Source organism: Simochromis diagramma, unplaced genomic scaffold (genome assembly GCF_900408965.1).
Source record: "Simochromis diagramma unplaced genomic scaffold, fSimDia1.1 OVJJ01000205.1, whole genome shotgun sequence".
In the NCBI taxonomy this organism is placed as follows: domain Eukaryota; kingdom Metazoa; phylum Chordata; class Actinopteri; order Cichliformes; family Cichlidae; genus Simochromis; species Simochromis diagramma.
The window spans coordinates 17,011,690-17,025,930 of NW_024386782.1; the positions used below are offsets into that span (position 1 = coordinate 17,011,690).

At 39.6% G+C, this 14,241-nt stretch overlaps 1 protein-coding gene across 3 annotated transcripts in view; it reads left to right on the forward strand.

Annotated features, from left to right (window-relative positions):
* LOC120727833 (cAMP-specific 3',5'-cyclic phosphodiesterase 4B-like) overlaps positions 1–14,241 on the forward strand; it is a 47,785-nt gene that overhangs the window by 22,088 nt on the left and 11,456 nt on the right. For all 3 annotated transcript variants that reach the window (XM_040022378.1, XM_040022377.1, XM_040022380.1), the window contains 5 exons: positions 1,108–1,302; positions 1,410–1,446; positions 1,974–2,044; positions 2,753–2,802; positions 13,298–13,410. In XM_040022378.1, coding sequence (XP_039878312.1) covers positions 1,108–1,302; positions 1,410–1,446; positions 1,974–2,044; positions 2,753–2,802; positions 13,298–13,410 — 466 coding nt within the window. The remainder of the gene's footprint in view (positions 1–1,107; positions 1,303–1,409; positions 1,447–1,973; positions 2,045–2,752; positions 2,803–13,297; positions 13,411–14,241) is intronic.

The following is a 14,241-nucleotide window of genomic DNA, read 5'->3' on the forward strand; positions in this document are numbered from 1 at the left end:
AAAACATGAAGTGGCACTTCTAATAAAATGAAGTATGTAAATGGTAATCAAGCTAAGGACTCTGAGTTATTTTTCCATTTCATGGTTTGTGCCATCTGCTATTCCCGCTGGGCACTGACAGTTTGACCTTGCACCTCTAAACTCCTGTCCATCTGACCCAATCATCTGGTTACACAATAACTCGTCCCGGTCCTCTACATAAACTCTGTGGTGACAAACAGATTATGTCTCTGTGTGCATCTGTGGTGGTTTTTATTGATCAAACAACTATGGAGGAAAGCTGCATTTAGCAGTTAGCATGTTGGTTTATTTTTGCTCTGAGCATGAGTTCTCTGGTTGCTCTTTCTGATTTCTGCTTGTCAATTTTAAAAACAATTTTAATATATATGAATTTTTTAGATGGCATCAAGGTTGTAAGCATCACATGCTAAGAAAAGCCATAAATTCTACAATATTGTATTGTCTTCCTTTTAAATTTGTTTATTATCATTAGTTCAATTTTAGTGTTCAAATACATTCATCTTAAACAATGAGGGAAGGTAATCAAGATGTAGGTAGATGCTTGTGAGTGCATCAGTTACTGTAAAAGAAAACGTAGTTAGTAAAAAAGCAAAAATGTGCCTTGAATCACACATCAGGCAGCTGGTCACTCTTTGTATGTCATTTCCTAACTGTTGAGTTTGAATGGAACTGTCATGGACAGTGTTCCTGTAAGAAACAAACCAGACGCGCAGATTACAGTAAAACCAGCCCTGCTTGTACAGACAGTAAAGCATACTTATTTAATGAGTGTTATAGTTGTTGTTTTTTTCAGCTGTGGATGAATGGATGAGTAATTTAGGATTTATGCAATAATCTACTTCCTGGATAGGATTTGTCAACATGTTGTGCAAGCCAGTACTTACAGGTAGATTACAGAAGGTATTTTCAAGATGACGATGATGATTTAAAAGTTAAATCTAAATGACAAGATTGATGATCAATCAGACTTTGGCTTATGCTTTTAAAACTAATAGATTTAAGAACTTGCTTTGCGTTGTAAAGAATCACATCCTGATATTTTCTTCTCTCCCCCCGGATTGTTTTTTTTTTTTAACTTTTTTTTAGTTTTGAAGGGGAGAATGGCCCATCAGTGTGCTGCAGCCCATCAGACCCTCAGGCATCCCCAGGTTCAGGTCTGGTTCTTCATCCCAATTTGGCAGCTTACGGCCAGCGGCGGGAGTCCTTCCTGTACCGCTCTGACAGCGACTATGAGCTATCACCAAAATCCTTATCCCGAAATTCTTCCATCGTTGGAGAATTGTGAGTGGTTTTAATCACAGCATTGTCACATTAGACTCGGTGGTCAGTTAGCTATGTGTTTGTCTGTTTGTGTAACAGGCTTTCCTTTCATTACTCTCATTTTTCAGACATGGAGAAGACTTGATTGTGACACCGTTTGCCCAGGTAAGAGCTTGTCATAGCTCCATAGATCAAGTACAAAGAGCATCAATTATCTCAGAATATAAAACACAATTTCTCACAATAACTTTTTAATCTAAATGTTCCATGGCGCCATATTGAACTCTTTGCCCACAATTGGCAATGAGGATATATAACAACATCGGCATGGCAGAAGAACTCTACACTCGGATTTCAGCTTCATTGCAGAAACCTTTTCAGACAAACAGTATAGAAATGTATAAATAATATAGAGATATTTAGTGCCATATTATTTAATTACATTATTAAAAACAGTAATTTGCCCCAAATTAGTCATAAAATAAAAGAATCACAATTTTTTAAAACACTTCTCTTTTAAACACATGGTCAATAGCAAAGGTTATTCTCCATGCTCTCCTGTGAGAGGTAAGTTATAGTCCTTAAACATTTTTCACACTATTTTATTTTCATGCAAAATGTCTTGTTTTAAATTTCACTTTTACTTTTTGCACATTCTTTCTCTTACGTCAGTCTTTTGATCTTCTCTTTAGGTTCTGGCAAGTCTTCGGACAGTTAGGAACAACTTCACCACCTTGACAAATGTACAGTGTGTATCTAATAAGTAAGTGGGATCATTATTAGTTTCTGTACTTAGAGTTTTTATGATCCACAATTTAATATTTATTTTTTATTGAGGAAAAATCTGCCTGTGGATTTTAGTTTTTGGAGATACACCAGTAAGCCACACCATTAAGATCAGTCTAGGACTTCTGATTGTGCCATGTGTTGTTTTATAGAAGGCACCAGATAAGAAGATAATCAGTGTTTGTCACTTTACCTGTCGGTAGTTTTAATGTTGTGGCTCATAAGTGTCTGTTTTGACAATGGTTGGAGATGCCAGCATGCTCCACTTGGGGGCACCAAAGCTTCAGAAACTTTTATAATGCTGAGATTCACATATCTCAAGAGCCTTTTGCTGGTGACACAAAACTGGACACAGTGACATTTCAATTCTATTTTTTGTTATGAGAGGCACTAACATCATCTTTTACATGGAAGTGCTCACAGGTTTCCAGTGATCACTGAGTTGGGTCAGTGGTTGTAGTTGCATCACATTTGCCAGAGGTGCACACTGAGTCAATCTGACCTCATAGAAAAGGGTCACCGCAAGCCTGAGACCTGTTCAGAGAACCAAGGGAGCTGTTTTGTGTTTATCTTATGGCAACAAAGACCGACTGGAACCAAATGAAATAAATAAATAAATAAATGATGGAAGAATGTTTCCAGGCTCCTAATTTCTAAAACTTTGTCAATTATTTCTCTGTTGCAGGAGGTCTCCCGCTACAAATCAGCCCCATGTCACCAAAGTATGCCTGTCAGGTGAGTGATTAAGCCTTCTGTTAAAGAAAGAAAAGGGAGTTCATTATCACCCTTATCAGAATGAATGATTCTGGGAAATGTTGCACCCTGCAACACACATACAGTGCTAACTGTCTGTGCTGTTTATATGGCTTTTGCAATTTCTGAGATTACAAATTCCAGGTTTTGATGCTTGAGCAGAATGATGCTCAGTTAAAGTTTTGAGTGTGCCAAAAAAGAAAGATGCTGAACTGAAAAAAAGCAAAGAAAACAAATGGAACAGCCAGTGATGTCCAGTTGTTCTCCAATGCATGTGCTGTAATGCATTTACACAGATGGGGATTCTTGCATGCAACTGAAGTCTGCACAGTTGTTAGCAAAAATAATAGTTTAGGTTTCAAACACGTGAAAGTGGCATACAATGGATTGCTTATTTCACGCCTCTGCAGTGTTCAAATAGATTGTCCCTTTGCACACAACACACATTTACATAAGGAAATATAGTTCCTCTTTTAAATTTCCATAAAAGTACTGAGTTAGATGTTTTCCCAGCCAGGATAAAATGTTATCTTTGACTCTTTTCACAAATGCAAATATAAGCAGCAGGCCTTCGTTATTCAAGGAGGAAACTGTGACTTGGTAATGCGCAAAATTCCCGTGAAGTGTCATAATGGAGGCACCGAGGAAAAACCAAAGTGTGAGAACAACAGAAGCACCTACTGGTTTAGATTCAGATTAGGTAGAAGGCAACAAGTGAAAGAAAAAGAGGAGGGAGGTGTCGATATTGGTTCTTGCTGCACTGGTTCTTCAAGTCCAATTGACGTCAGCATGGCCTACACACATGGGTGCTCGACTTCCTATCAGCACAGATGGGCTGCGAGGAGTGTCCCACAGCAGGAAAAATACAACACAACTGTGAGTCTCTTATTGTCCTTCCTCCTCCACATTTCTCACAAACCATGACCTCCAAGTAATCAGTGCAGAGTGAAACTATCTCACTGGCTTCCATTATGACGCATGAGGAAGATAAAACAAGAAAAACAAATTTGAAGCCTCTGAGACTCAGAGCTCGGAGGTTTATATACTGTATTTCTTGTCCTACCAGGGAATCTTGCTGCTCTCAGCTTTCTCTGAGCGTATAGAGAAAATGGAGTACACCTGCCACTAAATAATGGTGACGGTTGAGTTTGTTCAGTACGCAGCTACAACAATTAACAATATCACAATGAAAGATGTCATCATATCCTCCCTTGTGCTGCTTTCTGTCCCGTTTTCCTTGACTCTTTGACCGGAAAAGGAGAACAGATTTTTCCTGTTTTCCCTCTGTGTTTTTAGTCTGGCAAAATCCCCAGTAGTGGAAAAGAAAGAGTACCTGCGTCTTTTTGGGCATGAGCTCAGCATAAATGAGTGCGCACTTATACACTCTGGACAGCTCTATAAAGGGATTATAGACGGACACGGGGAAAGACAATAAAAATCAAGACAGAAGATGATGTGGTGACACATGCACACATTGGCATCAAGACATATCAAGAGAGCTACCAGATTGTTGCTGGGAGTGAGATACAAAAGAATGAAAACACAGTAAAGGTCAAAGAGAGAGAGAGAGATAATCATCTGGCAGTATGGGAGTAGCATATCAAATTCGGTGAAATAAACAAGAAGAGCACAACCGTGACCACAGCCAGTGGGTGAAGGGGCATAATGAGAAGAAAACAAGAAGCAGGGGGTATACTAAAAATCAGCTCAGCTGCAAATGCGTCACTGCAGGCTGTTTGCGCTGTTCGACTTACTCCAGAAACGTGATGGGATTGAAGTTTTCCCCCTTATGAGTTTGCAATTTATGGTTCGCTAGCCAAACTGGCCACATCGCACACAGTCTCGTGAGCTCAGCGAGCAACAAAGAGCTCACTCTTCCCCTACTGATTCAGATTACAGGCTTTGCTCTATATCATGCCTGATAAATAGCACTTTTGAGAAGTTGCTTTATTATGACGTCTTTGACAGTCAAGGCCTGATGATTAATCTGCAGCGATTATTACTGGCATTAGCCAAACACAGATGGTATGAACTCTGGGGTTAGTCATGTGTCCGAGAGAGCTGTAAAATCTCGTAATGGCCTCATGAGCAAATGCTCGCTAGACTGTTTTCAGATATTAGTCATTACACAGCGCCCACAGAAATTAATCTTTAAGAAATCCCTGTTCAAAAAAGGCTACTCCTAGTTAGCTTTAGACTTGGCCCCAAGAGGGAAAACTATATATGCGTTCCCGCTTAATTTGTGATGAAATTCTACTGTTTTGCTTGATGTGTGTGTGTTTTTAAATGAAGTGTAATATTGGACCTAGCAATTTTTACGTGACTTCCCACTTTCAAATCAAAAGTGATCTTGTTTACACTAGAAGCACACACAGTAGTAAAAAGAACTACTGTATAACAGTACATTTGCTATTTTCCTAAGAACGTCGACTATCCATTTCATATCTACATGTTAAATTTGAGGCCAACATGGGCAGCAGGTCAGCTTAGTGAAAAAAGACCAAATAAACCCAAAACCCAAGCTTGACTATCCACAGAGCTCACAGCTCACTTATTAACATGCAGAATAACAAAGTAGCCAAGATTTCGTGCTACATTTTCCATCTTCTGTTACACTTTTATCCTTTTCACTGAAAGAAGAAAAAAAAAAAGTTTAAATTAAAGTAAAAGGAAATCACACACTAGCAGTTTTCTTTCTTTCTTTCTTTTCTCATACAGATCCCTGGTATAAATAAGATCTCTTATAAAATATATCATGCTTTTAATGTTATTGTAGCTTTTTGATACCTTTGTGTTTTGTATTATTTAAACCAGCTAGGTGCTTTAGGGGAGATAGGTTTGGCTTTCTTCAAACAGAACCACATTGGTGGTTACCGCCTATTTCGCTCTTTATACTGTTACATCAAGGTTTTATACATCATATTGTTTAAAAAAAATGTTTCAGACCTTCAAAGTCACCGCTGAGAAAAGTTGCAACTAGATTTAAGTTACACTGTCAACATTTACTTAATTTTATTTGTGTTAAATATAAGAATTTTGTCAGAAAAAAAATTGAAAACAACAACGTAACATGTGGCTTGACCAAATATACAGCCCCATTTCCAAAAAAGTTGAGGTGCTATGTAAATTTTAAATATAAATAGGAAGCATTGATTTGAAAATCTCATAAACCCACATTTTATTCAAATTTTATTTTATTCAAATAGAATATAGACAAAAAATGTAATTTTTACCACCGTGTAGCATCGTCTCTCTTTTTAACAGCAATGTCTGGGAAGTGAGTAGATGAGTTCCTGGGCTTTTGGTTGTGGAATGTTTACCCATTCTTGTCTGATTATAGCTGCTGAACAGGATTGGAGGCAGGCTAGTTCAGCATCTGGATTCTTCCAGTATGAAGCCATCCTCTTTTTATACATGCAATTTGGGGTTTAGCATTGTCTTGCTGAAAGTCTATTGCTCAAGGATAAGATACAGTACTATATCTGAAGCATGTTGCTGTACTGTTGCAATAAGGGTGTTTTCTGCATCCAGTGACAGCAAACAGTGTAACACCACCGTGTAAGGATTCCATGACAGAGCCATTGGACCCAAGAGTTAAATCAGTGAAATATGCCATTGTCTTTTGAAGTTGCGTCAGTAAGCGTATCCGGCATAAAACTCTACCAAATCAAACATGCAAAGCCACCCGATGTTGCAACCCCATGTGACAAGGGAGCAGTCGAGAGTAGCATTTATTTGAAGTGCTTGTTTTTCCTCTTATGTGTTATTGCCAGTAAGAAAATGATGGTCTTTCATTGTGAGATGCATAGTTCAGTGGCTCAGTGAACCTGTTTCCAAGAATATGATGCATTTCCAACCAGGAAAATCAGTTCAGCATAGCTGATCGCTGCACTGAGACATACACATTTTTTACTTTGGAACTAAACGGTCACGTGACTTTGTGCGTAACCTGCAGGGTGTGTGGTCCAACACAATGAGCATTACTCATTTTTCTTTTGTGACTTTTAGTAAACATGCCGTGGAAGAAAAGTGATGACAGACCTAACTGAAACGAGTTATTCTGACAGTGTAAAAAGGAAGAATAGGTTGTTATTTCCCTTTAAACCTCAGGGCGAGAGTTGCTGGCCACACGTGCATTTGTGTGTACAGTCATGGGTTGTTTTGTTTTTTTTAAAAAAAGGTTCTTTTGCCTGTCGGGGCATAATGAAAACTTATCTGTTCCTCATAGCTTATTATGCTATCAATTTGAACAACAACACAGTGTGGCATGTCATACTATGGAAAATGCACTTCGGTAATGGATCATCAGCAAATGTGAGCACCTCTATCAAAGCAGAAGTTTTAGTAGCTTGCTGCTCTGGTGCATCTAGATCTCTTAACACAATAGAAAGCAGGAAAGAAACTAGCTTAGAGAAGCTGTTGTTTCAGTTCATCAAAGTCCATCATTCTGCAGTGAGAAGGATTGGTCACATGTGCAAAAGAGTGGACATCCCAGCAAACTGACCTTAGGATGAATTTGCTGGAAATTCATACTAAGGTAAATTTGCTGGGACGTTTAATGCTTAAAGAAACAGCAAAATCCCAAGAGCAACATCTCGGACGCTAAAGGCCTCAGTTAGCACGCTAAATGTTAAAGGTCAAACATACCAGCATGCCAGCACAAACACCTCAGACCAGCTGCCAATCAAGCAGGTGGAGGGGTGATGATTTGGATTTGCTTTGCAGCCACAGGACCTGGGTACCTTGTAGTCATTAAGTCAAACATGACCTCTTTGTTACCAATAAATTCTAGAGTCAAATGTGATGCCATCTGTCTATAGCTAAAGCTTTATTACTAAAGCTTGGGTCATGTAATGGGATGGTGAGCCCAAGCACAGCAGGAAATCTACAACAGAATGGTTGAAAATGTAAAGAGTCAAGGTGCTGAACTGGTGCAGATTTCAGGCATCAATCTAATGCCATGGAGGAACCTTAAGAGAGCTATGTATAAACGAATGCCTGCACAAGCAGTGAACTGAAGCAGTGCTGTAAAGAAGATTGGCCCAAAGTTCTTTCCAAAGTTCCAAACCAAATTTGCTTTTGCCCAATGTAATTGAAAACATATTAGGATTTTAGCAATGTTGCCAAGATCTTCTAATTGATCAGATTACTTAAACTTTCATCATAGCAAACGTAATCAGTATGAATATGCAGAACTTGTGGGCAAGGGGGAAGATTTTTGGTGCAGGATGCTTCCTGGGTTGCGTTTGCAGACTGCTTGTAGTCTGAATTTTGTTAACCAATCATGTTTAAAGAGATTTGGGTTGCATGCATGTGGAAAGTAAATATAAATAAAGGGTTTAATTTCCGAAACCCCAAATACTTTTTCAAAAAAGTATTCATCTGCCATTTCTGGAGCACTGGTAATGATGATGTGAAGCAAGCATTGTCCTCTACCTGGAAATCCACCTGCAAGTCCTGAAAAGGTGCTTTGGTGACTAAGGAGGCAGATTAGCTAATGGGCTATTGGATTGAGTCATGCAAACCTGTTTCCCAAAGAGGTTTGAGCACAGTGCAAAATGCAAATGAAAACTTTATACAGTGATTTGCAAGTCATTTAAACAACATTCATATCACCATATCAAATGTTTGTTCATTTCGATGTTGATGCCAGCAACACATTTTTCCAGCCAAATTTTTCCCTCTCACAGGATTTCCAAAAACTTTTGAAATGTTTTATTGCAACAAATTCAAAATGAGCGTATGTTTTTTTAATATATTTTTCAAAACTGCATGTCTAAAACACTTGCAGAATCTCTAAATGTTGTCTTCATACTATTTCCAATTAATTATAGGGTTCAAAAGAATTGCATATAGTTGCATTCTGTTTTTATTAACACCTGTCACAACTTTTTGGGGAATGGTGTTGAACTTAATTTCTAATGTTTGTTATCAATATGATGTAATTTATTTCCTCCTATTAGCAAAACGTTATTGAGTGAATGGACACACAATCAGACAGTACACCACAAACTGAGCCAGAAGAACTGACCTGTCATTTTCAGTCTGGTCAGTCTGCTTCACTCTTGTGTGCGGCAGTTACTCTGCTCCACAGCAAGATTCCATTTCAGGTTTTCCAGGCTCACAGCCAGGGGAGAGGATCCGGAGGGCTGGAAGCGTGCAGCCTGGTTAAGTATTTGAATTATGTCATTGACGTCAGCACAGTCATAAACCTCCCTGCGGCCCTTCCCTCTAACTGGCCCGTGCCAACACAGCTCCATGGTGCATTGTGAATGAGCCGTCAAACAGGCCTTGATGAGATGTTTGTATGTGCATCTGTGTTTTCAAGTCTTTTGTTTTCATAGGCGATGAGATTATTTCACAGCTGTAAACTATGAAGCGACACAATTACTGAGGCTTGTTTGTGAGAAGACCAAGAGTGGCGTGGTTTCGGGGGTTGGACCGTCTCTGATTGTCCACCCCATATCACTTTAAATCTCATGCTACCTTAAAAGGGAAAGCATTATACAAAATTGTCTCACATATAGCACACCAACTTATTCCTGTAGCACAGCAAGGGAAATAATAGATTTGAATTGTAACTTGTAACAGTATGCTAATATAATTTTTCTGTGGCTATGACAATTTTTTTCGTAAGGGTTTTTAACAATAGATAGGATAAAATTATATATACACAAGCATGATGAAATATATTATTTTGAAACACAATGAGTAATTAAACTTAAAGAAAATAAAATACAGAATGATGAACTTAAATATGCTTTGCTAAAATCTAAAAAGCATGCATGATATATAGAAATTAAAAATATTGAATCTTTAAAATTCTGAAAATATACTTGTAATGTAATAAAACTGATAAATTACGTTATTTGTGAGAGTATAATATGTGCAACACTGTTTTTGCATTTTATTCATATACTACCTTGTGTTAAAATCAGAAAATGTTCAGAGTTCAAAGCAGATGGCATAATGCAAATGATTGACACGAAGAGCAAAGGCTTTTGCAAGAGTAATCATGAATTTGCAAAGTCTTCCGCCCCTCTCGCACTTTTGAACAAATTGACGTACATTGGAGGTGATACAACGGTAAATTATTGACCCGCATCCTGCCTTAGCCCCACGTGCAATGCAAAATCAATAACAAACGACTGAATACGTGCAAGTTACTGTGTCAAAGTGTGCATTTCTCTTTTGTGATGTTGTGAGGTCACTATGAGGAATGTGTGTTTGCGTACATGCAGATAGCCTTGGTCTGTTTACAGGTCAGCCATTGGTGTCTTGAGTTGACCATCAACTTTCTTTTCCCGCACTTTCCAAATGTCTGGTGAATTAACAATGAACATTAACACAACTAAAGGCATTGTAGTCACTGTGTTAAAGTCAGCCTCGCTATAAAACTCAAAATACTGCATAAAAAATGCCAACTTATAATCCACTCTCACACAGAAAGCCATTGTGAAAAGCAAGTTTAAAAGAAAATAAAAAAAACATTTACAATAAAAAATATTGTGTAGTTTTTCAGTGTTGTGCTTCTTAATGAGAAACTGCTCTGTATAGCTGTCACATTTAAATGCTACCCAGATGTCGCTTACAATAATAATGCTAACCCAATGATACACACACAAATGTACCCTAATAGGGTCATTTTGCTGTTTTTGTACTACTTTTACTGAAGTGTGTGTTTGGTCTGTCCATGGCAGTTGTTGGTATGAGCTGAGACACTGCAATTCTTCAGTCAGACACTGAGGAAAAACAGCTTATGGGGGTAGGTTGAGAACATAGAGAGGTGCAGTGTGAGGGGGATGTAAGTGGAAGGTGTTTTGGCAGAAATGGTGGTTTGGGAGCAGCCCTGCTCGTTAGTGTGGTGGATGGCTCTTACAGAAGCTGGTTTGTGGCCCTACAGAGGAGAGATAGAGGGGAAAAAGGGGGAGAGGGGAAGGCAGACGAGGTCTCTCTGCACACTGAGGTCTGTTGTCCTCTTTGCAGCCTCCAGCATATGGCCAAAGCATTAGAACTCACCAAGAAAAAAAAGAAAAAGAAAAAGACATCCACTGAAAAAACAGGCTGGAAAAGTACCTCACACTCTGTCTGGAAGCAGGTTTCTCAGACTGAATGTGCGTCACGCCACCTTTGACTGGTGACACTGTGAAATGTCAGCCCATTTAACACTGTATTTATGAACAACCAAAGGTGATGATAGGTTCATTCCTTCTACTCATACCGTGTGCATGTGCATAACTTTGTTTTATTTAGAACTTCAACTCATATGTCATTGTTATACAGCCCAACTAAGGGAAGTTTGGCTCCAGACTTTGAAAAAATGTAACTTTTCAGCCACTGCTTTAGCCCAAAAAGCCAAAGGTCCAGCAAGCTTTTCTACAGTAGTCTGAGTGTTTCACTCTTATATGTTCTGGACTCTGTCAGTGATTAAGCTGCCAGCTTCAAAATGACTCGAATCCCAATCATACAGACTTTGCAGATGAGCCAGTCCTTTGATGTTTCAAGGTGCCCAGCTAAAATGTCTGCATATGCATGCGCCCTCTTCTAAGGGAATGAGGGCAGGATGTGGTGACACCTTCTTGGCAACGTCTACTGCCCCTATGGACCAAGACAGCCGCACGCTGATGTATACCCAGTTTCAACAGCTCACTGCCTTGTGCATGAGCTGCTTTGATGTTATACTTCTGCTCTGTGTCAGTGACTTTTGCATGGCTTGCGTGCCAGTGGAGTCTGTGAATAGGCTGGTCCGCAAAACTTGGCATCCAGTTATGTGTCGTATCGAAGCCAAAGTTTCTTTGAATCAGCCAACCAGGAACTTAAGGAAATAAAAATTAGTCTAACCCGAAAAATGACACAAGTGGTAGCAGTCGTGTAATATGAGGAGCCAGTGGCATGAGTTTCCTTGAGTGAACTTAAACAGCTGAAAGTTCACTTTTTTGTGATTCAAAAGAATCCCGGGTGTTGTTCTGATTACTTTCAAAGGTGAACTATTTCCTTTAACTGTGCTACATTGTCTGGGGTTGCATTGAAGTTCTTTGTTCAGCACTGGTGGTTCAAAATCTGTATGCCATCACTGTGCTTTGAAGTGCTTTGATCCACTATATTGACGTAAATTGGGGAGCAGCACGCTGGCTGTCCTGTTGTGCTGAGCATATGGGGTAAATTTCTTCCATGTGTGAAGTGCTATGAAGTAGAGATCAGTCTTTTCCATAGAAAAGGAAGGTGGGGAGATCCAGATGTTTAGCGTTCGCTCCCTCCAGCTAGAAATATGTTGAAACATTGGCATATTGAGCAGTGATACTTTTTAATATGTTTCCTCATGTTTGAGCTTCCCAGTGATTTTCTTGTAAACCACTCTTTTCCTTCTAAACACTGTGCACCTACCACATGTGAGTCATAGCTGCTAACGACAGAGTTATTTCATCAAACGACAGCTATGATTGCCTTCAGCAGTCACTCCACCATTCATTAATTCCACTCCATGTTTTCTGGGAGTTCATAGCCAAAGAGGAAGTGCTTTGGTTTCTTTGGCTCACAGTGTGGCCCTAGCCTGGACTCCCCCCAATTCAGGGAGTCAAAATTTGCCTCTCGTGTTGCTTATGCAAACACAAGTTTGATGTTTGATATAATTTTTTTTTCCTCCCTCAGAGAGGTTCAGAGAGGAGAGAACCAGTTTGTGCAGCATGGTGGTGTGCTGTGAGCTGCTGTAGATGCAGTTCACCAGGGTTCCTTGAAGTGGTCTGCATGTCAGAAAGGAAGTCGTTGGAAATGAGTTGTCTTTGCAGTAGTGACGACGTCCTCCTGCTCCTATTGTCTATAAAGTTCTAATGAAATTTCACAGAGATGCATTTGTTTGGATGTAATCCCAGTGACAGGAATAAAAGCTAAAATGATTGTGTCTCCTGCACCAAAAGCAGTTGGGGTTTTTGTGTTTTTTTTACTCTAAATGCATGTATACACCATTTCTATTCATTTAAATGGGCAGGGGTCACAGACACACCAACAGCAGGAGGCAGCAAACTGCCTAGTCTGCAAGCTACTTCTTCAAACGAGTGGAACTGAGAGGGGGATAATTTAATGAGAGAGAGGGAGAAGTTGAGCAAGGGTGGGGGAACCAGACAAAATGGGAGGGGGTTTGCAGCACGCACAAGAGGGAGGGAAAGAGGGGGTACGCAGAGAATGAGGCTACAGAGAGACAGAAAGGCAGAGCGAGTCGGCAAACAGTGACCATAACCACTGTTTGTTTGAGAAAACAACTCCCCTGAACTTTCGGAGGTGGTGGAGCGGAACAAGATGAAGGAGCTCTGCGTACACACCTCCTCATCTTCCTCTGCATCTTCCGGAGGTTCTGCATGTCAGTGCCCCTTACGATCAAGCCACTCTGGGACACTTGGACCGCCACGCATGGTGTCTGGAGGATCAAGTATGGACATGGATCCTCTCAGACCTGATTACATGTCCATGTGTCTCTTGGCAGATGAGTCCTACCAGAAGCTGGCTATGGAAACCATGGAGGAGCTGGACTGGTGTCTGGACCAGTTGGAGACCATCCAGACCTACCGGTCTGTCAGTGACATGGCCTCCAACAAGGTAAGACAATCTGGGCCATATATTAATATATGTAAATGTGACAACAACGCATGTGTGAAGTTACCTGGGACTGTCTACATGTATTTATCGATTACCGTGGTTTTATAAAAAGCTATTAGCCTCTCCTCCTGGATGAAATACCTGAAAACACTACAAACATTCACATTTTTGATAATTAACTTCAGGGGTAAAAAAACTATTTGGGTATTTGATCATGGGCACAGTAGGTTATTAAGATGATTTTATCAAGTCACAAAAGAACCATTAGTTCATTAGTGTGAAAAGCTATCATGCACATAGTGCTGTGCTTTCATCTAGAATCATATTGCACAGCAAACTCTTGCATGCATGCTTCATTTTGCCAACATCTCTTTTTACCCACTGAAATAACAATCATTAGAGTGTGCAAAACCATAATTAAAAAAAGATTTAAGTTAAACATTATAATTGTAACCTATATCTCATACTATGCAATGCAAAATTATAATTATTACCATCACGGTACATATTCTGTAACGTGCTCACTGAAGGCATGATATTTGTGATGATGGCTTGACTGGCCTGTGATGACCTGCCAGCCTGCATATATCTGTGTATAATTGCTCTTTGTTTCTGTGTGGTTGTGCATTTGCACAGTCTACGGAAAATGTAAAATACTTTTAGCCACATTGACGCATTTGCAAAGCAACAGCTGTTCTGTGGTAGCATATCAGCACGCATCATCATTTTATAGATCTCTTGATAAAAAAGGAGAAAAAAAAAAGTCAATGTTTGCTTCGCTGCATAACAACTTTAGCGAACTACCTGTTGCATCTGAGCACCAGTTATTGC